The sequence below is a fragment of the Electrophorus electricus genome, chromosome 10 (genome assembly GCF_013358815.1).
Source record: "Electrophorus electricus isolate fEleEle1 chromosome 10, fEleEle1.pri, whole genome shotgun sequence".
Classification (NCBI taxonomy): Eukaryota; Metazoa; Chordata; class Actinopteri; order Gymnotiformes; family Gymnotidae; genus Electrophorus; species Electrophorus electricus.
In genome coordinates this window covers 146,962-174,679 of record NC_049544.1, presented here as the reverse complement: position 1 = coordinate 174,679, position 27,718 = coordinate 146,962, and the positions used below count along the sequence as shown (strand labels likewise).

The following is a 27,718-nucleotide window of genomic DNA, read 5'->3' as shown; positions in this document are numbered from 1 at the left end:
GTGTAAGGAATACACACATACACACACTAGCACAATTTTACTTTTTATTGGTGTATTGGGGTAGATTTTGTTTTTTTAATAAATGTTTCATTCATTCACCAGTGTCTGTTTTGATTTCACTGAAATACCAATTGTTGCTAAACTGGCTCAAGTGGTACAAGTAAACCCTTGATCATATTTCAGGTTTATTAAACCACATCATTGAATATTTTTATTGTTCATTTTGAAAATGAGAACAGACAGACATACAGATTCACTCTCTCCATTTATCCCAAGGGGAAACTACAATGTTGCAGCAGCTAGTCACATTTACAGCATTTAGCTGATGCTATCAAAAAGCCATTTACAATTATGAGTGTGTACAACTTGAGCAGTTAAGGGTCTTGCTCAGGGGCCCAGCAGTGGTGGGACTTGAACCTTCTGATTACAAGTCAAGTACCTTAACTACTGAGCTACCACTGCCCTCACATAACAACACTCAAATGACATTCACAGAATACTCACACACACAAAAAAAACTACTCTGCTAGCTAAAAATATAGCATATCATGAAATAGTTTAAAATAGAATTTAGTTTTAGGTTACAAACAATCTCATTAAATATTAAATACCATAAATATGAAACAAGCCAATTATAAATAATATTGTAGTGTATTGTTAATATTGGAGCAGGTTAACAGCTGCTGTCTTGATGTAGCATATGAACTGTGTGCGGTCATGCAATGGTCAGCCTCTTGGTGTTCTGTCAGCAGGATTTTCTGACCATCTGCACTTATAGATGAAGTTAGATTCTTATGCTTTTCACTGTTAGTTTGTCAGATGTGCTTTCTACTGAGGGAGGTAAAGCACCCAGATGAAGTGCTTTCTCAGAACCATGCCACTGGACCCAGTGGGTCCTGCCACGTTCACAGGACTGCTCAAATTATGTTACCTGCATTAGGTGTAGTGTATGTATAATGTACCCATACATTTGCATTCTGAACTGTACATATAATAAACTGCATTCTAAACAGGTTTGGTTATATTCTAAATGGGTTGGATTATATTTTAAATAGGCTGGTTTATATTGTAAAAGGGTTGTATTATATTCACAGATTGGGTTATATTCTAAATGGGATACTGTGCTCTGAATTTATGACATTAAAAGTAAACACAGTTGTTCTGAAATACCATCTGGCACTGGTAACTAAAAGCTTTTTACACTAATACGACACTGAGGGTAGATGTTTGGCTTTTTAGTTCTGACATTTAAAAGCATCTTTATTATAAAACTCCTATGACTAACAGTTTTGTTACCATGTCTATACACATGTGCATGAGACAAACATGAGACAAAGATGAAATTTTTATTTTTTTTAAAATCTGTCGAACAAACACTAATACAAAATTGAAATTATACCCAATGCTGGAGTCATGAATTAAATAGAAGTTCACATTCCTTTGCTGTCCGAGCCAGAACAACTCAGATGTGAACTTTAATGGGTAAAGGGGTACCTCAGTGGTGAAGGTACTGGACTAATAATCAGAAGGTTGCCAGTTCAAGTCCTGCCACTGTTGTGTCCCCGAACAAAATCTGTAACCCTCAATTACTCAAATTGTGTTCAGTCAGAATTATAATCTCCTTTGGATAAAAGCGTCAGCTAAATGGAATAAAGTTGTGTAAGCATCCGGAAGCTATGAATGTTACATCACCTGCAGTGATGTGTGAAGAAGCACGTTTGGCTTACGCATACTGTTTTATAACAAAAAGGTTTATAAAACATCCTTTTACTAATTTAAGTCACATCAGAAACCAGACCAACCATCCAACCACCCAGGAGATTTATATTAGTGTGAACTATCCTGTAACTATTTCCATGCTGCTGTTGCCCTCTGGAGCCTGTCTGCAAGCTCACTCAAGTGACAGTTTAATGAACAGGACTGCAGTAATGGCGCTGAAGCCGGTCAGTAGCAGAGTGGCTCTGGGGATGCGCTGCCCTCTAGTGTTCAGCACGTGAGGCAGCACCTCCATGAAAATGATGTAGCTGAAGCTCCCTGCTGCCAGACCCTGCAGGGTGGCACGTGCGAGCTGGTACTGAGGGACAGGGGGGGTCTGGCGGAGCGCTCCACCCAGCACCACCCCCAGAGGAGCCATAGCCGAGAAGAGCAATACAGAGGCGGCCAGCACCACCTGCCGCAACTGGCTCTGTGCAAGTTTGAGGGCCAGGCTAAAAGAGACGAGGCCGTTACACAGCAGGAGGTCCGGCCCCCGCCCGCCTCCCTGCCTCTGCACCAGGGCCCCACTGTCCAGCACTGAGCACAGACACAGCGAGAGCACAAGGACGAAGGCGCGGACCGCAGAGAGGGAGACGTCACGGGCGTGGTCCTCGGAGCCCCTCCCCCCGGAGGGCTCTGGCCACGCCTGCACTGTCCTGGAACACCGTGCTTGGTCGTTGGAGCCGAGGCCGCAGCCCACCGGCACAGCTGACTTTTTCTCTGTGTGGTTATCGTGCTGCTCTCTCTGGGCCAGGAGTGCCTGCTCTATCAGCAGCAGTAAGAGGAAACCCATGGCCAGGATGAACTCAGGAACCGGGAAACACAGCTGGGGAAGACGGATACAGGACTCCTCTCAGTTCAACACAACTCTTCAGCCTGAAATCATCATCATCAAACTCTGAAGCAACAATAAGTTTGCAAATGCACATTCCAATTCGTCTGGTATTGTGAGATATCCTAATGAAGGGGAATAACATGGTGTCAGGGCGGCGGAGCAGAGAGGGAGATGGAGCACACTGCCTGACTGTGTGGAACTTACTGTGACTCCCAGGTCACTAAACGTCTTGGTCATCTCTCTCAGGTAGGCGGGAACCACGTCCAGCATGCAGTGTGCCAGGAGGACCCCAGCAGCAGAGGAGCTGAGCAGAGACAGCACTCTGTGTCTGGTGTCTGCACAGACAGTAGCACAGCACATTATGCACATTATCGACAGACTTTACAGGCTGGACACTGTGTGTAGGGGACTGGATCACTGTCTGGGTGACTCTAATCCTGCAAAGGCAGTTGTGTTCTCTGTGTTTATTCTGCTTACTGAGGGTTTAATGTGGCACCTGCACTACAGAAAACAATTTGTGTACATCCAAATGTTTAAATTATTCATTTTTGATTCGTGAACCACGGCAATAGGTTCTTATGAAAGACCTCAAAAGAGAATAATTTTACTCAACTCACTAAAAGTGAGCAGTTAACTATCATTTAGCCATTTGGCACATTCTCACTGCAGTATTTCATCGGATTTTACTCATCTACAATTAACATTTAGACAATTAATCTCAGAAATCTTTAGGATTAAGATTAAGCAGCTACACTCTAAAGATAAAGTATAAATCTTACCTGGATATAAACCCCATCTGATAGTTGCACTCACCACCCAGAACGGAGCGAAACCAAACAGTACCGTTGAGGAGCAAAGGCGGAAGACGGAGCCCAGGTTCACGTGGGTAGGTGCGGGCACCGAGGTCATCGCGGAGATCAGCCCACACTCGGCTGTAGGCACGCTGAAAAACCGGGACAGACAGAAAGACGGTAACGACCCGATTATGATCCAGGGGTTTCACGTCTTAGTGACAAGAGGGCATAATACACATGACCTGCAGTTTACACAGTTCGCTTGTAAAACGCCTTACGTGATCTCTTCTTTACAGCCAGCTGTGTTTTAAAGGCTCTCAAACGTAATCCCTTGTGCTATATTAGCTACAAACACCAAATATTAATCAGACACAAAAGTATATTCGAGTCCAAACGGTCAAAAGTAAGTAACTTAACAGAAGCTCACGTAGCTTCATGTCTACTTACTATTGGCTAAATGACTTTATATCGAGAACAGCTGCCGACCCTCCTTAGCATTCCGCGACAACGGCGAGGGTCCTCTCGTAGCTCAGAACCGCTGCAAGCGAGCTCACGCACCCCCGCGTGTTTCTCTAACGGGAAGGGCTGACTCACGTGCCAAGTCGTGATCAGCTGAGCTTCGGTAAACGGGGAGTTGGGCGCGCGCAGATGAAGTAGTCGTCTCTGCACGTTTTACCCCGCGAGCTAAATGACAATGAATAACGAAACACAACATGTGCTAACATCTTATTATGCGCAGTGTCTGCATAAATGTTAAAAGCGTTCGTCTAGTGTCTACTGTAAGGTGACGCGGTGATGAATAACTGAAGATAACACCGTTTCTGCTCAAAGGAAAGCGCTTTTATTCACAGGCTCTTTCCGTTAACAGTAGTCACACAGCAAACAAGCAGAAGGGTTTTAACTACAGGGGAAATGGGAGAACATAGCCAAACGTAAAACAACATAACTACGGTAAAAACATTCACTAAAGCAAAAAGTGACGCAAGCAAAAGACACAAGCATTAGGTTGGGCAGAACAGGTAGCACGTCGAGGTTATGCAGGCCTTCGGGTTTCCAGAGGTCGTGTTGCAGTTAAGGGTTAAGATTTGGGATTAAGTTACATGCAGGAATAAACTTCATTACGACAATATAAAGTCTTATATCTACGTTTTTGCGCGTCTGTGCTTTTACCTTACAGCTGAACTGACTTCTAGGTTTTAGGTTTGTCACTGCGGTCTAAAGTCGAGGCTCTGTCACGTGTCTGTGGATCCTGGAACCGAGCGAAATGCGCTAAAACACCCGCAAAGCCGCCCGCATGGGCAATTCAGTTAAACTAAACTTTATTGCTATTGTACATATACACAGGTGTATACGGTATAACGAAATGAAATTCAGCTAGACTCAGGTGTAAACACAACAGATAATGCAGTTTTGCAACAGAGACCTATTTTACACTAGGTTTTTGTAACCCAGTTTGAAACGCCATCGCGTTAACTAATCTAGATCATCGTTGGTCAGTGTTTACACTCCGATCTTCGACCAGTCGGAAGTCAGCGTGTCGAGTTCTTGCGCTCGTCGTGCACAGATTCTAAGATCTTGAAGTGTATGGATAGACCGGATGAGATGGCAGAGAGGCACACGAGTACGTCCATGTGCTGTGGTGGTGTGCTTAACAAAACGCCCGCCCACCTCTACGCGGATGTGCAGTGGAATAGCGAGGTTTACGTTCACACTGAGTATGGAGCTTTAGAAATGTTCCAGTAGTTCTGCTTTTCTGTTAGTAAAGTGTATGACGTGCATAAAGAATGCGGGAATCAGACATCGTATCTGGGTCGACTGTATTCACCGAAACAGTAAGTAGCTAAATTGTCCAGATGGTTTACATAAGTACAATAATACTTTGTTTTCTAAGACAAGTACAGTCGTGTTTACGGCAACATATTACTTTGAGCTAGAAACCTACGCAGAAACCTGTATAATATAACGTATTGGCGGGGAGGCTGTACTGTAATAAATAATGATCTCTAGGCAGCTGCGATGCTAATATAGTGAAATAGTTTTATATCTTCGCTCAAAACCATGTCCGAACCAGGATATAAATGTCCCCGCACTGTTCAAACAGAAAAAAACTCCTCCCTCTCCTGTTGACTACCTCAACTTACGCCTCAACCCTCCTGTTGGATCGGAAAGAGACCAACTCTTCTACACCTTGCAGTCACAAAACTCTGATGGCAATCATGTTGTTAATTAGTTTTTGAAGTGCCAATCCCCTCCGACTCTGTACTAGAGGAGGGTGGACCTCAAAGTCGGATAAATAACTGCCCCTTAATGGCCATCAGGCCCACTGTTACCTTTTCCTGTACACTGTTGTCACAGGACATAGGAGGCGAGATATGCAGCCTGACGGAGCAGGATGGGAGTCTGGAGGCAGGTTTGATTCTGTCTGAGTCCTGTCTGCACTCCGTGTACACAAGTACAGAGGACTGGGTCATTCAGCACCCACGTGTAAGGGCCCCGCTACCCCACACTACTGCGTACTCAATGACAGAGTTCTTCTTAAGGGATTTTAATTGTGGTTCATTTCATGGGACTTTAATCTTAGTTAATTTTTAGGGATGTTTGTTTTTATTTTGTTTGCTGTGTTCCCCTATTCAGTCCATTTATTTTAGGTAAAAGTGTAACATAACTCTCAGACAACCCCTGATATCTCCTCACACCTCCTAATATTTCCACAAGGGACTTCATGAGCAAGTCTGCTGCTTAGGAGATGCAGTCTATCAAATCTCTGGCCAGAAACAATTTATCATGTGTTTATTTTGAACTATGGTGATTTGATTTCTAACAGACCCTGAATGACAGTGAGCCCGAGGACACCCTGCAAGCGATAAACCCGAACGATGTCTACGTATCAGGGCCTCTGCACCAGCGTATGTCTGAAAGCGACGACAGCATGTCAGACGATAATTACACAGATGGCCCAACACTACTGCTTGACTCTGCCCACAGTCAGACCACTCCCACTGTCTACCAAGTGGTATATGACATAAGTGGTCTGGGGGACAGCTCACGAGAGCAGCAGAAGGTGGATGTAATTTCCATAGAGCTTGGTGAGTCTCTGCAGGCATTACCACCATTACGGCAGAGAGGACATGAGATCTGTGTGACATTCAGACCCCCCCCCCCACAGATGAATGGAGCTCACAGGTGCTGATGTCGGAGTCATGTGTTGTGAGTGATCTGCCCTTCATCTCGGGTGTAAAAGTGGAAAACACTCCTCCAAAAAACTACCAGAACACTCTCAGCTCACACCCAGCTCACACCCAGATCACACCCAGCTCACACGCAGCTAGCCTGGTCAGTTCTGTTTTAATGAATGTGTTTAAAAAAACCTTAATTCATCTGATTTGAGATTGGGACACGTACGAATAAAATCTTCTAAAATGACGATACATACATCAGCTTTTCCCAGAGCTGCAGCTGACGGAGGAAGAGCAGAAACTTCTGGACCAGGAAGGCGTGTCACTCCCCAGCAGCCTTCCCCTGACCAAGGTCACATCGCCACGGTAACACGTTTCTGACCACTTAGTCACTCTGCTGAGAAAACTGCATCAATTGTGTGTGTTTGGTTGAACGCATCTCTGCAGGCTGAGGAGAGAGTCCTGAAGAAAGTGCGACGTAAAATCCGCAACAAGCAGTCGGCCCAAGACAGCCGGCGGAGAAAGAAAGAGTACATAGATGGTCTGGAGAGCAGGTGATTATATTTCACAGGGTCAGGGTTAGAGTTCAGGGTCAGGGTTCATTTTGGGTTTTGTGGGTTTTTTTAAGTCACTTTGCTTTAAAGAAAAACGTATTAACTCTACGGTTTAATCACCAAGTACTTTCAGAAAAACATCAACTTTCAGTGTGTGTATGTGTACACGTGCATTCGTGTACATGAGTATTTGCGTGTGTGTACGCATGTGTATGTATGTATGTGTGTGTGTGCCACTTTCGCTGGCTGCTTGTATGAGACACTGACTTACTGACTTTGTGTGTGTGTGTGTGTGTGTGTGCGTGTGTGTGTGTGTGTGTGTGTCTCAGGGTTGCAGCATGCTCAGCTCAGAACAAGGAGCTACAAAGAACAGTAGATCAACTGGAGAAGCACAACACGTAGGTCACACACACACACACACACACGCACACAAAATATCTCTTCATGTATCCTGTTCTTCTTTCTCTATGCCTTCCTCAAGCTTTTTATCCTCATCTCTTAAGAGGGTTATTAGTTTATCTGTGTGTGTGTGTGTGTGTGTGTGTGTGTATGCATGTATGTTTGTGTCCGTGTATGCATGTATGTTTGTGTCCGTGTATGCTTGCTTGCGTCTGTGCGCGTGTGCGTGTTTGTGTCTGTGTGAGCATATGTGCTTGTGTCTGTGTGTGCATGTTTGTGTCTGTGTGCATGCGTGTTTGTGTCTGTGTGTGCGGGTGTGGGTGTGTGGGTGTGTGTGCAGGTCTCTCCTCGCACAGCTGAGGAAGCTGCAGGCTCTAGTGAAGCAGACGGCCACTAAAGCTGCCCAGACGAGCACATGTATCATGGTCAGAGCTGCAGTCCTTCCCTGCACTGATTAACAGGACTGACTAGTGTCAGAATAATGAGTTTCCCTAGTCCTCCGTAACACCCAGTGAACCAAAGTTCTTTTGTTTTCTGTCTGACAGATATTGCTCTTCTCTTTGGCCCTGATCATCTTCCCAAGTTACTGCCCCTTCAGGTGGGGTTCTCAGACATCAGATGACAATTACACACCTACAGGAGGTTGGTTTGGCCTTACATTTACATTTATGGCATTTAGCTGATGCTTTTACCCAAAGCGACTTAAAATTATGACTGAGTACAACATGAGTAATTGAGGGTTAAGGGCTTTGCTCAGGGGCCGAACAGTGGCAACTTAGCAGTGGTGGGACTTGAACGGGCAACCTTCCGATTACTAGTCAAATACCTTAAACCATTGAGGTGCCACTGTCCTAGAGAAAAGCTTCTCTTCACTTGGAAGTATCTGCAAATATGGTGGAACATAGAGCATTCTCCCATCAGGACCTGTGTTTGCTTCCTCTGTTTGTGCTGCTGCAGTAATCTCCAGAAACATCCTGAACGATGCAGCCTCACCGTTGCTCCTCTCTGATCCTGTGGATGATAAACCACTCCCCGAGCTTCCGGTCTCCTCCACGGACAACCAGCAGCCAGACGCCGGCGACATGGCCAGACTGCTGCTGCAGCCCCTGGGCGGAGCAGAGGGGGAAAGGCTCCAGGACCTGAACGACAGCCTCCAGAGAAATGCCTCTGCCCTGTCAGACCGTCAGATTGATGCATTACCCGTAGGATTAACGTCTGCTTCTGCAGGAGTTGGATTAGACCCAGCCAAACCTGCACATGCAGATGAAATGTAGCCACCTCCTTTCCTTACGGTGCTACACTGAGCTTTCCAGATGCCATTTTTGCTCATAACTTACAGCTATTCTAATATGTTTTGCATATCATAATATGGTTGTGGAAATGCTGCCATAGTCTTTACATAGTTTACATTTCCTGAGATTTTCTGTTGAGGAGAACTACCAGAAAGGGAATCCTGAAGACATGTGTATGTGCTGTAGTGCTTTCAGGATGTGCTGTGGGTTTTATTGGAGAAACCTCTTCATTCCATTTTTCCCATTCTGTAGGAATGTTTTAACTGTCACTGGGCCTGTTTCATGGGTGTTTTGTTTGAGTATAGCAGCAGTTTGATGCTTTATTAAAGTGAATCAGTGTGTTTATACATTATACATGTACTGTTATTAACTGATGCAGATTCCTGCAGCCTTGAAAAACTTAACCTCAATTAATTCATAACTGGCAAAGAGCAGTGAAGTTTTATGAGGATCTGATGGAATGTGTGATGATTTAACTGAACATTCTTCACTCTGAATCTTCTGAATCATTCCATGAGTAACCCTGCACATTAACCTAGACTTTACATTACTGCTGAATGTGACATTAGAATTGTTGAATGAGGTGTTTTTTATAACACCACTAGATGTCACCAAAGTATGAAACTCACATTAAATGCAGCTCACTCTCCAAGAAAAGTGTGTAGGCCAAAGAGGTTCGATTACTCATTTCAATTACATTTGCTCTAGCCATACTAGAACTGTGGTGCACATTTGTTTATGCACATTTCCTAAAGATGGGCACTCAAGAACTCACTAAAGAACGTGGGCTGTAACTTGTTTTAGAATGAATTGTGCCCTTTTTAAAACCAATAATCAAACAGTTATTTATAGTACACATATTCATGCGGGATTTAGTTCAGGCAGGCTACAATGGTTTTTCTCTTTATGGAGACTTTATGGAGAACTTGAAGCTACTGATGAATATCAAGACTCACTAGTGTATTCATCGTAACTAAAGCAGTTGATCATGTTAGACACATTTTTTGTTTTTATTTCAAGTATTATAGAGTTTCTTTTATGAAGGATCACTAAGCTAATGGTTAATGGTACCCACCAGTTCCCTTTTCACTTCACTTGACCGTTTTCTCAGAACTATCTGTCACCATCTGGCAACCAGAGATGCCCTCTAAAGAAAACCCATAACATGAATTACCTGTCAAACATAAAGAATGAATTACCTGTCAAACACAGAGTGAACTATCAGTAAAACACAGAGTGAATTATGTCTCAAACATAAAAAGTGAATTACCTGTCAAACACAGAGTGAATTAGCTGTCAAACATAGAGTGAATTATGTCTCAAACATAAAAAGTGAATTACCTGTCAAACAGAGTGAATTATCTGTCAAACATAAAGAGTGAATTATCTGTCAAACATAGAGTGCATTATCGGTCAAACATAAAAAGTGAATTACCTGTCAAACAGAGTGAATTATCTGTCAAACATAAAGAGTGAATTATCTGTCAAACAAAGAGTGAATTACCTGTCAAACAGAGTGAATTACCTGTCAAACATAGAGTGTATTACCTGTCAAACATAGAGTGAATTAACTGTCGAACATAAAAAGTAAATTATCTATCAACCATAGAGTGAATTACCTGTCAAACAGAGTGAATTATCTGTCAAACATAAAGAGTGAATTATCTGTCAAACATACAGTGAATTACCTGCCAAACAGAGTGATTTACCTGTCAAACAAAGATTGAATTACCTGTCAAACATAAAGAGTGAATTACTTGTCAAACATAGAGTGAATTACCTGTCAAACATAAAGAGTGAATTACATGTCAAACATAAAGAGTAAATTATCTGTCAAACATAGAGTGAATTACCTGTCAAACATAAAAAGTGAATTACTTGTCAAACATAGAGTGAATTACCTCTCAAACATAGTGATTTACCTGTCAAACAGAGTGAATTACATGTCAAACACAGAGTGAATTATCTGTCAAACATAAAAAGTGAATAACCTGTCAACCATAGAGTGAATTACCTGTCAAACATAAAGAGTGAATTATCTGTCAAACAGAGTGAATTATCTGTCAAACATAGAGTGATTTACCTGTCAAACATAGAGTGAATTACCTGTTGAACATAGAGTGAATTACCTGTCAAACATAGAGTGAATTAACTGTCGAACATAAAAAGTAAATTATCTGTCAAACATGAAGTGTGAATTATCTGTCAAACATAGAGTGAATTACCTGTCAAACATAAAAAGTGAATTACATGTCAAACATAGAGTGAATTACCTGCCAAACATAATGATTTTCCTTGTCCAACAGAGTGAATTACATGTCAAACATAGAGTGAATTATCTGTCAAACATAGAGTGAATTACCTGTCAAACATAGAGTGAATTACCTTTCAAACATAAAAAGTGAATTACCTGTCAAACAGAGTGAATTACCTGTCAAACATAAAGAGTGAATTACCTGTCAAACAGAGTGAATTACCTGTTGAACATAGAGTGAATTATTTGTCAAACATAAAGAGTGAATTATCTGTCAAACATAGAGTGAATTACCTGTCAAACATAAAAAGTGAATTACATGTCAAACATAGAGTGAATTACCTGCCAAACATAATGATTTTCCTTGTCCAACAGAGTGAATTACATGTCAAACATAGAGTGAATTATCTGTCAAACATAGAGTGAATTACCTGTCAAACATAGAGTGAATTACCTTTCAAACATAAAAAGTGAATTACCTGTCAAACAGAGTGAATTACCTGTCAAACATAAAGAGTGAATTACCTGTCAAACAGAGTGAATTACCTGTTGAACATAGAGTGAATTACTGGTCAAACATAAAGAGTGAATTACCTGTCAAACATAGAGTGAATTACCTGTCAAACATAGAGTGAATTATTTGTCAAACATAAAAAGTGAATTACATGTCAAACATAGAGTGAATTACCTGCCAAACATAATGATTTTCCTTGTCCAACAGAGTGAATTACATGTCAAACATAGAGTGAATTATCTGTCAAACATAGAGTGAATTACCTGTCAAACATAAAAAGTGAATTACCTGTCAAACATAGAGTGCATTATCTGTCAATCATAGAGTGAATTATCTGTCAAACATAGAGTGAATTAACTGTCAAATATAAAGAGTGAATTATCTGTCAAACAGAGTGAATTACCTGTCAAACATAAAGAGTGAATTACCTGTCAAACAGAGTGAATTACCTGTTGAACATAGAGTGAATTATTTGTCAAACATAAAGAGTGAATTACCTGTCAAACATAGAGTGAATTACCTGTCAAACATAGAGTGAATTAACTGTCGAACATAAAAAGTAAATTATCTGTCAAACATAAAGAGTGAATTACCGGTCAAATATAAAGAGTGAAATACCTGTCAAACACATAGTGAATTACATGTCAAACATAAAGAGTGAATTACCTGCCAAACAAAGAGTGATTTACCTGTCAAACACAAAGAGTGAATTACCTGTCAAACATGAAGTGTGAATTATCTGTCAAACATAGACTGAATTACCTGTCAAAGACAGAGTGAATTACCTGTCAAACATAAAGAGTAAATTATCTGTCAAACATAGAGTAAATTATCTGTCAAACATAGAGTGAATTACCTGTCAAACATACAGTGAATTACTTGTGAAACAGAGTGAATTACCTGTCAAACATACAGTGAATTACCTGTCAAACATAAAGAGTGAATTACCTGTCAAACATAAAGAGTGAATTACCTGCCAAACATAGAGTGAATTAACTGTCAAATATAAAGAGTGAATTACCTGTCAAACACAGAGTGAATTACCTGTCAAACAGAGTGAATTACATGTCACACATAGAGTGAATTACCTGCCAAACATAGTGATTTACCTGTCAAAGATAGAATGAATTACATATCAAACATAAAGAGTGAATTATCTGTTGAACATAGAGTGAATTATTTGTCAAACATAAAGAGTGAATTACCTGTGAAATATAAAGAGTGAATTGCCTGTCAAACACATAGTGAATTACCTGTCAAACATAGAGTGAATTACCTCTCAAACATAGTGATTTACCTGTCAAACATAGAGTGAATTACATGTCAAACACAGAGTGAATTATCTGTCAAATATAAAAAGTGAATTACCTGTCAAACAGAGTGAATTACCTGTCAAACATAGAGTGAATTACCTGTCAAACATAGAGTGAATTATCTGTCAAACATACAGTGAATTACCTGCCAAACATAGAGTGAATTATCTGTTGAACATAAAAAGTAAATTACCTGTCAAACAGAGTGAATTACTTGTCAAACAGAGTGAATTACCTGTTGAACATAGAGTGAATTACCTGTCAAATATAAAGAGTGAATTACCTGTCACACACAAAGTGAATTACATGTCAAACATAGAGTGAATTACCTGTCAAATATAAAGTGAATTACATGTCAAACATAGAGTGAATTACCTGTCAAACACAGAGTGAATTATCTGTCAAACATAGAGTGAATTACCTTTCAAACATAAAAAGTGAATTACCTGTCAAACATAGAGTGCATTATCTGTCAATCATAGAGTGAATTATCTGTAAAACATAGAGTGAATTAACTGTCAAATATAAAGAGTGAATTATCTGTCAAACAGAGTGAATTACCTGTCAAACAAAGAGTGAATTACCTGTCAAACATAGAGTGAATTAACTGTCGAACATAAAAAGTAAATTATCTGTCAAACAAAGAGTGAATTACCGGTCAAATATAAAGAGTGAAATACCTGTCAAACACATAGTGAATTACATGTCAAACATAAAGAGTGAATTACCTGCCAAACACAGAGTGAATTATCTGTCAAACATAAAAATTGAATTACCTGTCAAACAGAGTGAATTACCTGTCAAACATGAAGAGTGAATTATCTGTCAAACATAGGTTGAATTACATGTCAAACATAGAGTGAATTACCTGTTGAACATAGAGTGAATTACCTGTGAAATATAAAGAGTGAATTGCCTGTCAAACACACAGTGAATTACATGTCAAACACAAAGAGTGAATTACCTGTCAAACATAAAAAGTGAATTACATGTCAAACATAATGATTTTCCTTGTCCAACAGAGTGAATTACATGTCAAACATAAAGAGTAAATTATCTGTCAAACATAGAGTGAATTACCTGTCAAACATAAAAAGTGAATTACCTGTCAAACATAGAGTGCATTATCTGTCAATCATAGAGTGAATTATCTGTCAAACAGAGTGAATTAACTGTCAAATATAAAGAGTGAATTATCTGTCAAACAGAGTGAATTACCTGTCAAACATAAAGAGTGAATTACCTGTCAAATATAAAGAGTGAAATACCTGTCAAACACATAGTGAATTACATGTCAAACAGAAAGAGTGAATTACCTGCCAAACAAAGAGTGATTTACCTGTCAAACACAAAGAATGAATTACCTGTCAAACACAGAGTGAATTACCTGACAAACAGAGTGAATTATCTCTCAAACATAGAGTGAACTAACTGTCAAACATAAAGAGTGAATTACCTGCCAAATATAGAGTGAATTATCTGTCAAATATAAAGAGTGAATTACCTGTCAAACACAGAGTGAATTAACTGTCAAACATAGAGTGAATTACCTGCCAAATATCGTGATTTACCTGTCAAACAGAGTGAATTACATGTCAAACAGAGTGCATTATCTGTCAATCAGAGTTAATTGCTTGTGAAACATAGAGTGAATTACCTGTCAAACAAAGAGTGAATTACCTGTTGAACATAGAGTGAATTATCTGTCAAACATAGAGTGAATTACCTGCCAAACATAGAGTGAATTACATGTCAAACATAGAGTGAATTACCTGCCAAACATAGAGTGAATTATCTGTCAAACATAGTGAATTATCTGTTAAACATAGAGTGAATTATCTGTCAAACATAGAGTGAATTATCTGTTGAACATAAAAAGTGAATTACCTGTCAACCATAGAGTGAATTATCTGTCAAACATAGAGAGAATTACATGTCAAACATAGAGGGAATAAACTGTCAAACATAGAGTGAATTATCTGTCAAACATAGAGTGAATTATCTGTTGAACATAAAAAGTGAATTACCTGTCAACCATAGAGTGAATTATCTGTCAAACATAGAGTGAATTACCTGTCAAACATAAAGAGTGAATTATCTGTCAAACATACAGTGAATTACATGTCAAACATACAATGAATAACGTGCCAAACATAGAGTGATTTACCTGTCAAACATAGAGTGAATTACATGTCAGAGTGAATTACTTGTCAAACATAGAGTGAATTACCTGTTGAACATAGAGTGAATTACCTGTCAAACGTAGAGTGAATTAATTGTCGAACATAGAGAAAATTATCTGTCAAACATAGAGTGAATTACATGTCAAACATAAAGAGTAAATTATCTGTCAAACATAGAGTGAATTACCTGTCAAACATAAAGAGTGAATTACTTGTCAAACAGAGTGAATTACCTGTCAAACATACAGTGAATTACCTGTCAAACATACAGTGAATTACCTGTCAAACAAAGAGTGAATTAGCTGTCAAACATAGAGTGAATTATCTGTCAAACATAGAGTGAATTAACTGTCAAATATAAAGAGTGAATTACCTGTCAAACAGAGTGAATTACCTCTCAAACATAGTGATTTACCTGTCAAACATAGAGTGAATTACATGTCAAACACAGAGTGAATTATCTGTCAAATATAAAAAGTGAATTACCTGTCAAACATAGAGTGAATTACCTGTTGAACATAGAGTGAATTATGTGTCAAACATAGAGTGAATTACCTGTCAAACATAGAGTGAATTAACTATCGAACATAAAAAGTAAATTATCTGTCAAACATAAAGAGTGAATTACGTGTGAAATATAAAGAGTGAATAGCCTGTCAAACACATAGTGAATTACCTGCCAAACAAAGAGTGATTTACCTGTCAAACACAGAGTGAATTACCTGTCAAACATAGAGTGAATTACCTGTCAAACACAGAGTGAACTACCTGTCAAACATAGAGTGCATTATCTTTCAATCATAGAGTTAATTGCTTGTGAAACAGAGTGAATTACCTGTCAAACATAAAAAGTGAATTACATGTCAAACATAGAGTGAATTACCTGCCAAACATAAAGAGTAAATTATCTGTCAGAGTGAATTACCTGTCAAACATAGAGTGAATTACCTTTCAAACATAAAAAGTGAATTACCTGTCAAACATACAGTGCATTATCTGTCAATCATAGAGTGAATTACTTGTGAAACATAGAGTGAATTACCTGTCAAACATACAATGAATTACCTGTCAAACATAGGTTGAATTACATGTCAAACATAGAGTGAATTACATGTCAAACAGAGTGAATTACCTGCCAAACATAGTGATTTACCTGTCAAACACAAAGAGTGAATTACCTGTCAAATATAAAGAGTGAATTACCTGTCAAACACACAGAGTGAATTACCTGTCAAACATAAAAAGTGAATTACCTGCCAAACATAGAGTGAATTACCTGTTGAACATAGAGTGAATTATTTGTCAAACATAAAGAGTGAATTACCTGTCAAACAGAGTGAATTAACTGTCGAACATAAAAAGTAAATTGTCTGTCAAACATAGAGTGAATTACCTGTCAAAGATAAAGAGTGAATTACATGTCAAACATAAAGAGTAAATTATCTGTCAAACATAGAGTGAATTACATGTCAAACAGAGTGAATTACATGTCAAACATAGAGTGAATTATCTGTCAAACATAAAAAGTGAATTACCTGTCAAACATAGAGTGAATTATCTGTCAAACAGAGTGAATTATCTGTCAAATATAAAGAGTGAATTACCTATCAAACACAGAGTGAATTACCTGTCAAACATAGAGTGAATTACCTGCCAAACATAGTGATTTACCTGTCAAACAGAGTGAATTATCTGTCAAACATAGAGTGCATTATCTGTCAAATATAAAGAGTGAATTACCTATCAAACACAGAGTGAATTACCTGTCAAACATAGAGTGAATTACCTGCCAAACATAGTGATTTACCTGTCAAACAGAGTGAATTATCTGTCAAACATAGAGTGAATTACCTGTTAAACATAGAGTGAATTACATGTCAAACATAAAAAGTGAATTACCTGTCAAACATAGAGTGCATTATCTGTCAATCATAGAGTTAATTACTTGTGAAACATAGATTGAATTACCTGTCAAACATACAGTGAATTACCTGTTAAACACAGAGTGAATTATCTGTCAAACATAAAAAGTGAATTACCTGTCAAACAGAGTGAATTACCTGTCAAACATAGAGTGAATTATCTGTCAAATATAAAGAGTGAATTACCTGTCAAACACAGAGTGAATTACCTGTCAAACATAGAGTGAATTACCTGTCAAACACAGAGTGAATTATCTGTCAAACATAAAAAGTGAATTACCTGTCAAACAGAGTGAATTATTTGTCAAACATAGAGTGAATTACCTGTCAAACATAAAGAGTGAATTATCTGTTTAAGATAAAACATGAATTATTTATCAAACATAAAGAGTGAATTACCTGTCAACCATAGAGTGAATTACCTGTCAACCATAAAGAGTGAATTACCTGTCAAACATAGAGTGAATTATCTGTCAAATATAAAGAGTGAATTACCTGTCAAACACAGAGTGAATTACCTGTCAAACACAGAGTGAATTATCTGTCAAACATAAAAAGTGAATTACCTGTCAAACATAGAGTGAATTATCTGTCAAACATAGAGTGAATTACCTGTCAAACATAGAGTGAATTATCTGTCAAACATAGAGTGAATCACATGTCAAACATAGAGTGAATTACCTGCCAAACATAGAGTGAATTATCTGTTGAACATAAAAAGTGAATTACCTGTCAACCATAGAGTGAATTACCTGTCAACCATAAAGAGTGAATTATCTGTCAAACATAGAGTGAATTACATGTCAAATATAGAGTGAATTACCTGCCAAACATAGTGATTTATCTGTTAAACATAGAGTGAATTACCTATCAAACATAGAGTGAATTAACTGTCGAACATAAAGAGTGAATTACGTGTCAAACATAGAGTGAATTACCTGTCAAACATAAAGAATGAATTACCTGTGAAACAAAGAGTGAATTACCTGTCAAACATAGAGTGAATTACGTATCAAACATAAAGAATGAATTACCTGTCGAACATAAAAAGTAAATTATCTGTCAAACATAGAGTGAATTACCTGTCAAAGATAAAGAGTGAATTACATGTCAAACACAAAGTGAATTACATGTCAAACATAGAGTGATTTACCTGTCAAACACAAAGAGTGAATTACCTGTCAAACATAAAAAGTGAATTACCTGTTGAACATAGAGTGAATTATTTGTCAAACATAAAGAGTGAATTACCTGTCAAACAGAGTGAATTAACTGTCGAACATAAAAAGTAAATTGTCTGTCAAACATAGAGTGAATTACCTGTCAAAGATAAAGAGTGAATTACATGTCAAACATAAAGAGTAAATTATCTGTCAAACATAAAAAGTGAATTACCTGTCAAACATAGAGTGAATTATCTGTCAAACATAGAGTGAATTATCTGTCAAATATAAAGAGTGAATTACCTATCAAACACAGAGTGAATTACCTGCCAAACATAGAGTGAATTACCTGCCAAACATAGTGATTTACCTGTCAAACAGAGTGAATTATCTGTCAAACATAGAGTGAATTACCTGTTAAACATAGTGATTTACCTGTCAAACAGAGTGAATTATCTGTCAAACATAGAGTGAATTATCTGTCAAATATAAAGAGTGAATTACCTATCAAACATAGAGTGAATTACCTGCCAAACATAGTGATTTACCTGTCAAACAGAGTGAATTATCTGTCAAACATAGAGTGAATTACCTGTTAAACATAGAGTGAATTACCTGTCAAACATAAAAAGTGAATTACCTGTCAAACATAGAGTGCATTATCTGTCAATCATAGAGTTAATTATCTGTCAAACAAAGAGTGATTTACCTGTCAAACACAAAGAGTGAATTACATGTCAAACATGAAGTGTGAATTATCTGTCAAACATAGAGTGATTTACCTGTCAAACATAGAGTGATTTACCTGTCAAACACAAAGAGTGAATTACATGTCAAACATAGAGTGAATTATTTGCCAAACATAGTGATTTACCTGTCAAACAGAGTGAATTACCTGTCAAACATAGAGTGAATTAACTGCCAAACATAGTGATTTACCTGTCAAACAGAGTGAATTATCTGTCAAACATAGTGAATTACATGTCAAACATAGAGTGAATTACTTGCCAAACATAGTGATTTACCTGTCAAACAGAGTGAAATACATGTCAAACATGAAGAGTGAATTACCTGTCAAACATAGAGTGAATTAACTGTCGAACATAAAAAGTAAATTATCTGTCAAACATAAAGAGTGAATTACCTGCCAAACAAAGAGTGATTTACCTGTCAAACACAAAGAGTTAATTACCTGTCAAACATAAAGAGTAAATTATCTGTCAAACATAAAAAGTGAATTACCTGTCAAACATAGAGTGAATTATCTGTCAAACATAGAGTGAATTAACTGTCAAACAAAGAGTGAATTACCTGTCAAACATAGAGTGAATTATCTGTCAAATATAAAGAGTGAATTACCTGTCAAACACAGAGTGAATTACCTGTCAAACATAGAGTGAATTACCTCTCAAACATAGTGATTTACCTGTCAAACATAGAGTGAATTACATGTCAAACACAGAGTGAATTATCTGTCAAACATAAAAAGTGAATTACCTGTCAAACATAGAGTGATTTATTTGTCAAACATAGAGTGAATTACCTGTCAAACATAAAGAGTGAATTATCTGTTTAAGATAAAACGTGAATTATTTGTCAAACAAAGAGTGAATTACCTGCCAAACATAGAGTGAATTATCTGTTGAACATAAAAAGTGAATTACCTGTCAAACATAAAGAGTGAATTACCTGTCAAACAGAGTGAATTACATGTCAAACATAGAGTGAATTACCTGCCAAACATAGAGTGAATTATCTGTCGAACATAAAAAGTGAATTACCTGTCAACCATAGAGTGAATTACCTGTCAAACATAAAGAGTGAATTATCTGTCAAACATAGAGTGAATTACATGTCAAATATAGAGTGAATTACCTGCCAAACATAGTGATTTATCTGTTAAACATAGAGTGAATTACCTATCAAACATAGAGTGAATTAACTGTCGAACATAAAGAGTGAATTACGTGTCAAACATAAAGAGTGAATTACCTGTCAAACATAAAGAGTGAATTACCTGTCAAACATAGAGTGAATTACGTGTCAAACATAAAGAATGAATTACCTGTGAAACATAAAGAGTGATTTACCTGTCAAACACAAAGAGTGAATTACCTGTCAAACATAGAGTGAATTACGTATCAAACATAAAGAATGAATTACCTGTCAAACATAAAGAGTGATTTACCTGTCAAACATAAAGAGTGAATTACCTGTCAAACATAGAGTGAATTACCTCTCAAACATAAAGAGTGAATTATCTGTCAAACAGAGTGAATTACCTGTCAAACATGAAGAGTGAATTACCTGTCAAACAAAGAGTGAATTACCTGTTGAACATAGAGTGAATTATTTGTCAAACATAAAGAGTGAATTACCTGTCAAACAGAGTGAATTAACTGTCGAACATAAAAAGTAAATTATCTGTCAAACATAGAGTGATTTACCTGTCAAACATAGAGTGAATTACCTGTTGAACATAGAGTGAATTATTTGTCAAACATAGAGTGAATTACCTGTCAAATATAAAGAGTGAATTACCTGCCAAACAAAGAGTGATTTACCTGTCAAACACAAAGAGTGAATTACATGTCAAACATGAAGTGTGAATTATCTGTCAAACATAGAGTGAATTACCTGTCAAACACAGAGTGAATTACCTGTCAAACATAAAGAGTAAATTATCTGTCAAACATAAAGAGTGAATTATCTGCCAAACATAGAGTGATTTTCCTGTCAAACATAGAGTGAATTACCTGTTGAACATAGAGTGAATTATTTGTCAAACATAGAGTGAATTACCTGTCAAACATAGAGTGAATTAACTGTCGAACATAAAAAGTAAATTATCTGTCAAACATAGAGTGAATTACCTGTCAAATATAAAGAGTGAATTACCTGTCAAACAAAGAGTGAATTACCTGTCAAACACAAAGAGTGAATTACATGTCAAACACAGAGTGAATTACCTGCCAAACCTAGAGTGAATTATCTGTTGAACATAAAAAGTGAATTACCTGTCAAACAGAGTGAATTACCTGTCAAACATAAAGAGTGAATTACCTGTCAAACACAGAGTGAATTATCTGTCAAACATAAAAAGTGAATTACCTGTCAAACATAGAGTGAATTATCTGTCAAATATAAAGAGTGAATTACCTGTCAAACACAGAGTGAATTACCTGTCAAACATAGAGTGAATTACCTCTCAAACATAGTGATTTACCTGTCAAACATAGAGTGAATTACCTGTCAAACATAGAGTGAATTATCTGTCAAACATAAAAAGTGAATTACCTGTCAAACATAGAGTGAATTATTTGTCAAACATAGAGTGAATTACCTGTCAAACATAAAGAGTGAATTACCTGCCAAACATAGAGTGAATTATCTGTTGAACATAAAAAGTGAATTACCTGTCAACCATACAGTGAATTACCTGTCAAACATAAAGAGTGATTCATCTGTTAAACATAGAGTGAATTACCTATCAAACATAGAGTGAATTAACTGTCGAACATAAAGAGTGAATTACGTGTCAAACAAAGAGTGAATTACCTGTCAAACATAGAGTGAATTACGTGTCAAACATAAAGAATGAATTACCTGTGAAACATAAAGAGTGAATTACCTCTCAAACATAAAGAGTGAATTATCTGTCAAACAGAGTGAATTACCTGTCAAACATGAAGAGTGAATTACCTGTCAAACATAGAGTGAATTACCTGTTGAAGATAGAGTGAATTACATGTCAAACATAGAGTGAATTACCTGTCAAACATGAAGTGTGAATTATCTGTCAAACATAGAGTGAATTACATGTCAAACATAGAGTGAATTACCTGTCAAACATAAAAAGTGAATTACATGTCAAACATAGAGTGAATTACCTGCCAAACATAGTGATTTACCTGTCAAACATAAAGAGTGAATTACATGTCAAACAAAGAGTAAATTATCTGTCAAACATAGAGTGAATTACCTTTCAAACATAAAAAGTGAATTACCTGTCAAACACGGAGTGAATTATCTGTCAAACAGAGTGAATTACCTGCCAAACATAGAGTGAATTATCTGTTGAACATAAAAAGTGAATTACCTGTCAACCATAGAGTGAATTACCTGTCAAACATAAAGAGTGAATTATCTGTCAAACATAGAGTGAATTACACGTCAAATATAGAGTGAATTACCTGCCAAACATAGTGATTTATCTGTTAAACATAGAGTGAATTACCTATCAAACATAGAGTGAATTAACTGTCGAACATAGAGTGAATTACCTGTCAAACATAGAGTGAATTACCTGTCAAACATAGTGAATTACATGTCAAACATAGAGTGAATTACTTGCCAAACATAGTGATTTACCTGTCAAACAGAGTGAAATACATGTCAAACATGAAGAGTGAATTACCTGTCAAACATAGAGTGAATTAACTGTCGAACATAAAAAGTAAATTATCTGTCAAACATAAAGAGTGAATTACCTGCCAAACAAAGAGTGATTTACCTGTCAAACACAAAGAGTGAATTACATGTCAAACATGAAGTGTGAATTATCTGTCAAACATAGAGTTAATTACCTGTCAAACATAGAGTAAATTATCTGTCAAACATAAAAAGTGAATTACCTGTCAAACATAGAGTGAATTATCTGTCAAACATAGAGTGAATTAACTGTCAAACAAAGAGTGAATTACCTGTCAAACATAGAGTGAATTATCTGTCAAATATAAAGAGTGAATTACCTGTCAAACACAGAGTGAATTACCTGTCAAACATAGAGTGAATTACCTCTCAAACATAGTGATTTACCTGTCAAACATAGAGTGAATTACATGTCAAACACAGAGTGAATTATCTGTCAAACATAAAAAGTGAATTACCTGTCAAACATAAAGAGTGAATTATCTGTTTAAGATAAAACGTGAATTATTTGTCAAACATAAAGAGTGAATTACCTGCCAAACACAGAGTGAATTATCTGTCAAACATAAAAAGTGAATTACCTGTCAAACATAGAGTGAATTATTTGTCAAACATAGAGTGAATTACCTGTCAAACATAAAGAGTGAATTATCTGTTTAAGATAAAACGTGAATTATTTGTCAAACAAAGAGTGAATTACCTGCCAAACATAGAGTGAATTATCTGTTGAACATAAAAAGTGAATTACCTGTCAAACATAAAGAGTGAATTATCTGTCAAACAGAGTGAATTACATGTCAAACATAGAGTGAATTACCTGACAAACATAGAGTGAATTATCTGTTAAACATAAAAAGTGAATTACCTGTCAACCATAGAGTGAATTACCTGTCAAACATAAAGAGTGAATTATCTGTCAAACATAGAGTGAATTACATGTCAAATATAGAGTGAATTACCTGCCAAACATAGTGATTTATCTGTTAAACATAGAGTGAATTACCTATCAAACATAGAGTGAATTACCTGCCAAACATAGAGTGAATTAACTGTCAAACATAAAGAGTGAATTACCTGTCAAACATAAAGAGTGAATTACCTGTCAAACATAGAGTGAATTACGTGTCAAACATAAAGAATGAATTACCTGTGAAACATAAAGAGTGATTTACCTGTCAAACACAAAGAGTGAATTACCTGTCAAACATAGAGTGAATTACGTATCAAACATAAAGAATGAATTACCTGTCAAACATAAAGAGTGATTTACCTGTCAAACATAAAGAGTGAATTACCTGTCAAACATAAAGAGTGAATTACCTCTCAAACATAAAGAGTGAATTATCTGTCAAACAGAGTGAATTACCTGTCAAACATGAAGAGTGAATTACCTGTCAAACATAGAGTGAATTACCTGTTGAACATAGAGTGAATTATTTGTCAAACATAAAGAGTGAATTACCTGTCAAACAGAGTGAATTAACTGTCGAACATAAAAAGTAAATTATCTGTCAAACATAGAGTGATTTACCTGTCAAACATAGAGTGAATTACCTGTTGAACATAGAGTGAATTATTTGTCAAACATAGAGTGAATTACCTGTCAAATATAAAGAGTGAATTACCTGCCAAACAAAGAGTGATTTACCTGTCAAACACAAAGAGTGAATTACATGTCAAACATGAAGTGTGAATTATCTGTCAAACATAGAGTGAATTACATGTCAAATATAGAGTGAATTACCTGCCAAACATAGTGATTTATCTGTTAAACATAGAGTGAATTACCTATCAAACATAGAGTGAATTAACTGTCGAACATAAAGAGTGAATTACGTGTCAAACATAAAGAGTGAATTACCTGTCAAACATAAAGAGTGAATTACCTGTCAAACATAGAGTGAATTACGTGTCAAACATAAAGAATGAATTACCTGTGAAACATAAAGAGTGATTTACCTGTCAAACACAAAGAGTGAATTACCTGTCAAACATAGAGTGAATTACCTGTCAAATATAAAGAGTGAATTACCTGCCAAACAAAGAGTGATTTACCTGTCAAACACAAAGAGTGAATTACATGTCAAACATGAAGTGTGAATTATCTGTCAAACATAGAGTGAATTACCTGTCAAACACAGAGTGAATTACCTGTCAAACATAAAGAGTAAATTATCTGTCAAACATAAAGAGTGAATTATCTGCCAAACATAGAGTGATTTTCCTGTCAAACATAGAGTGAATTACCTGTTGAACATAGAGTGAATTATTTGTCAAACATAGAGTGAATTACCTGTCAAACATAGAGTGAATTAACTGTCGAACATAAAAAGTAAATTATCTGTCAAACATAGAGTGAATTACCTGTCAAATATAAAGAGTGAATTACCTGCCAAACAAAGAGTGATTTACCTGTCAAACACAAAGAGTGAATTACATGTCAAACACAGAGTGAATTACCTGCCAAACCTAGAGTGAATTATCTGTTGAACATAAAAAGTGAATTACCTGTCAAACAGAGTGAATTACCTGTCAAACATAAAGAGTGAATTACCTGTCAAACACAGAGTGAATTATCTGTCAAACATAAAGAGTGAATTACCTGTCAAACATAGAGTGAATTATCTGTCAAATATAAAGAGTGAATTACCTGTCAAACACAGAGTGAATTACCTGTCAAACATAGAGTGAATTACCTCTCAAACATAGTGATTTACCTGTCAAACATAGAGTGAATTACATGTCAAACACAGAGTGAATTATCTGTCAAACATAAAAAGTGAATTACCTGTCAAACATAGAGTGAATTATTTGTCAAACATAGAGTGAATTACCTGTCAAACATAAAGAGTGAATTACCTGCCAAACATAGAGTGAATTATCTGTTGAACATAAAAAGTGAATTACCTGTCAACCATACAGTGAATTACCTGTCAAACATAAAGAGTGATTCATCTGTTAAACATAGAGTGAATTACCTATCAAACATAGAGTGAATTAACTGTCGAACATAAAGAGTGAATTACGTGTCAAACAAAGAGTGAATTACCTGTCAAACATAGAGTGAATTACGTGTCAAACATAAAGAATGAATTACCTGTGAAACATAGAGTGAATTACCTCTCAAACATAAAGAGTGAATTATCTGTCAAACAGAGTGAATTACCTGTCAAACATGAAGAGTGAATTACCTGTCAAACATAGAGTGAATTACCTGTTGAAGATAGAGTGAATTACATGTCAAACATAGAGTGAATTACCTGTCAAACATGAAGTGTGAATTATCTGTCAAACATAGAGTGAATTACATGTCAAACATAGAGTGAATTACCTGTCAAACATAAAAAGTGAATTACATGTCAAACATAGAGTGAATTACCTGCCAAACATAGTGATTTACCTGTCAAACATAAAGAGTGAATTACATGTCAAACAAAGAGTAAATTATCTGTCAAACATAGAGTGAATTACCTTTCAAACATAAAAAGTGAATTACCTGTCAAACACGGAGTGAATTATCTGTCAAACAGAGTGAATTACCTGCCAAACATAGAGTGAATTATCTGTTGAACATAAAAAGTGAATTACCTGTCAACCATAGAGTGAATTATCTGTCAAACATAAAGAGTGAATTATCTGTCAAACATAGAGTGAATTACACGTCAAATATAGAGTGAATTACCTGCCAAACATAGTGATTTATCTGTTAAACATAGAGTGAATTACCTATCAAACATAGAGTGAATTAACTGTCGAACATAGAGTGAATTACCTGTCAAACATAGAGTGAATTACCTGTCAAACATAGTGAATTACATGTCAAACATAGAGTGAATTACTTGCCAAACATAGTGATTTACCTGTCAAACAGAGTGAAATACATGTCAAACATGAAGAGTGAATTACCTGTCAAACATAGAGTGAATTAATTGTCGAACATAAAAAGTAAATTATCTGTCAAACATAAAGAGTGAATTACCTGCCAAACAAAGAGTGATTTACCTGTCAAACACAAAGAGTGAATTACATGTCAAACATGAAGTGTGAATTATCTGTCAAACATAGAGTTAATTACCTGTCAAACATAAAGAGTAAATTATCTGTCAAACATAAAAAGTGAATTACCTGTCAAACATAGAGTGAATTATCTGTCAAACATAGAGTGAATTAACTGTCAAACAAAGAGTGAATTACCTGTCAAACATAGAGTGAATTATCTGTCAAATATAAAGAGTGAATTACCTGTCAAACACAGAGTGAATTACCTGTCAAACATAGAGTGAATTACCTCTCAAACATAGTGATTTACCTGTCAAACATAGAGTGAATTACATGTCAAACATAGAGTGAATTATCTGTCAAACATAAAAAGTGAATTACCTGTCAAACATAAAGAGTGAATTATCTGTTTAAGATAAAACGTGAATTATTTGTCAAACATAAAGAGTGAATTACCTGCCAAACACAGAGTGAATTATCTGTCAAACATAAAAAGTGAATTACCTGTCAAACATAGAGTGAATTATTTGTCAAACATAGAGTGAATTACCTGTCAAACATAAAGAGTGAATTATCTGTTTAAGATAAAACGTGAATTATTTGTCAAACAAAGAGTGAATTACCTGCCAAACATAGAGTGAATTATCTGTTGAACATAAAAAGTGAATTACCTGTCAAACATAAAGAGTGAATTATCTGTCAAACAGAGTGAATTACATGTCAAACATAGAGTGAATTACCTGCCAAACATAGAGTGAATTATCTGTTGAACATAAAAAGTGAATTACCTGTCAACCATAGAGTGAATTACCTGTCAAACATAAAGAGTGAATTATCTGTCAAACATAGAGTGAATTACATGTCAAATATAGAGTGAATTACCTGCCAAACATAGTGATTTATCTGTTAAACATAGAGTGAATTACCTATCAAACATAGAGTGAATTAACTGTCGAACATAAAGAGTGAATTACGTGTCAACCATAAAGAGTGAATTACCTGTCAAACATAAAGAGTGAATTACCTGTCAAACATAGAGTGAATTACGTGTCAAACATAAAGAATGAATTACCTGTGAAACATAAAGAGTGATTTACCTGTCAAACACAAAGAGTGAATTACCTGTCAAACATA

General features: G+C 36.4%; 2 protein-coding genes across 5 annotated transcripts; one reads left to right on the top strand and one right to left on the bottom strand.

Annotated features, from left to right (window-relative positions):
• Positions 1-1,327: 1,327 nt before the first annotated feature.
• On the bottom strand, positions 1,328-4,922 carry LOC113574776 (zinc transporter ZIP1-like). Of its 4 annotated transcripts, XM_027005924.2 has the most exons (6): positions 4,555-4,922; positions 3,832-4,068; positions 3,663-3,729; positions 3,370-3,533; positions 2,795-2,925; positions 1,328-2,581 (listed from the first exon to the last, which is right to left on the bottom strand). In XM_027005924.2, exons 4-6 carry the CDS (start codon positions 3,497-3,499, stop codon positions 1,892-1,894), a joined length of 951 nt encoding a protein of 316 aa, XP_026861725.2. In that variant the 5' UTR covers positions 3,500-3,533; positions 3,663-3,729; positions 3,832-4,068; positions 4,555-4,922; the 3' UTR covers positions 1,328-1,891. The 4 variants fall into 4 exon arrangements, with proteins under 4 accessions (XP_026861725.2, XP_026861726.2, XP_026861724.2 ...); XM_027005925.2 differs by lacking the exon at positions 3,663-3,729 and having other exon boundaries at positions 3,979-4,068; XM_027005923.2 differs by lacking the exon at positions 3,663-3,729 and having other exon boundaries at positions 4,555-4,921.
• A 121-nt stretch (positions 4,923-5,043) lies between these two features.
• On the top strand, positions 5,044-9,157 carry creb3l4 (cAMP responsive element binding protein 3-like 4). The gene is made up of 10 exons (XM_035530811.1): positions 5,044-5,216; positions 5,740-5,868; positions 6,209-6,470; positions 6,551-6,717; positions 6,823-6,912; positions 7,008-7,114; positions 7,444-7,512; positions 7,854-7,938; positions 8,059-8,155; positions 8,471-9,157. Exons 1-10 carry the CDS (start codon positions 5,169-5,171, stop codon positions 8,785-8,787), a joined length of 1,371 nt encoding a protein of 456 aa, XP_035386704.1. The 5' UTR covers positions 5,044-5,168; the 3' UTR covers positions 8,788-9,157.
• Positions 9,158-27,718: the final 18,561 nt, after the last annotated feature.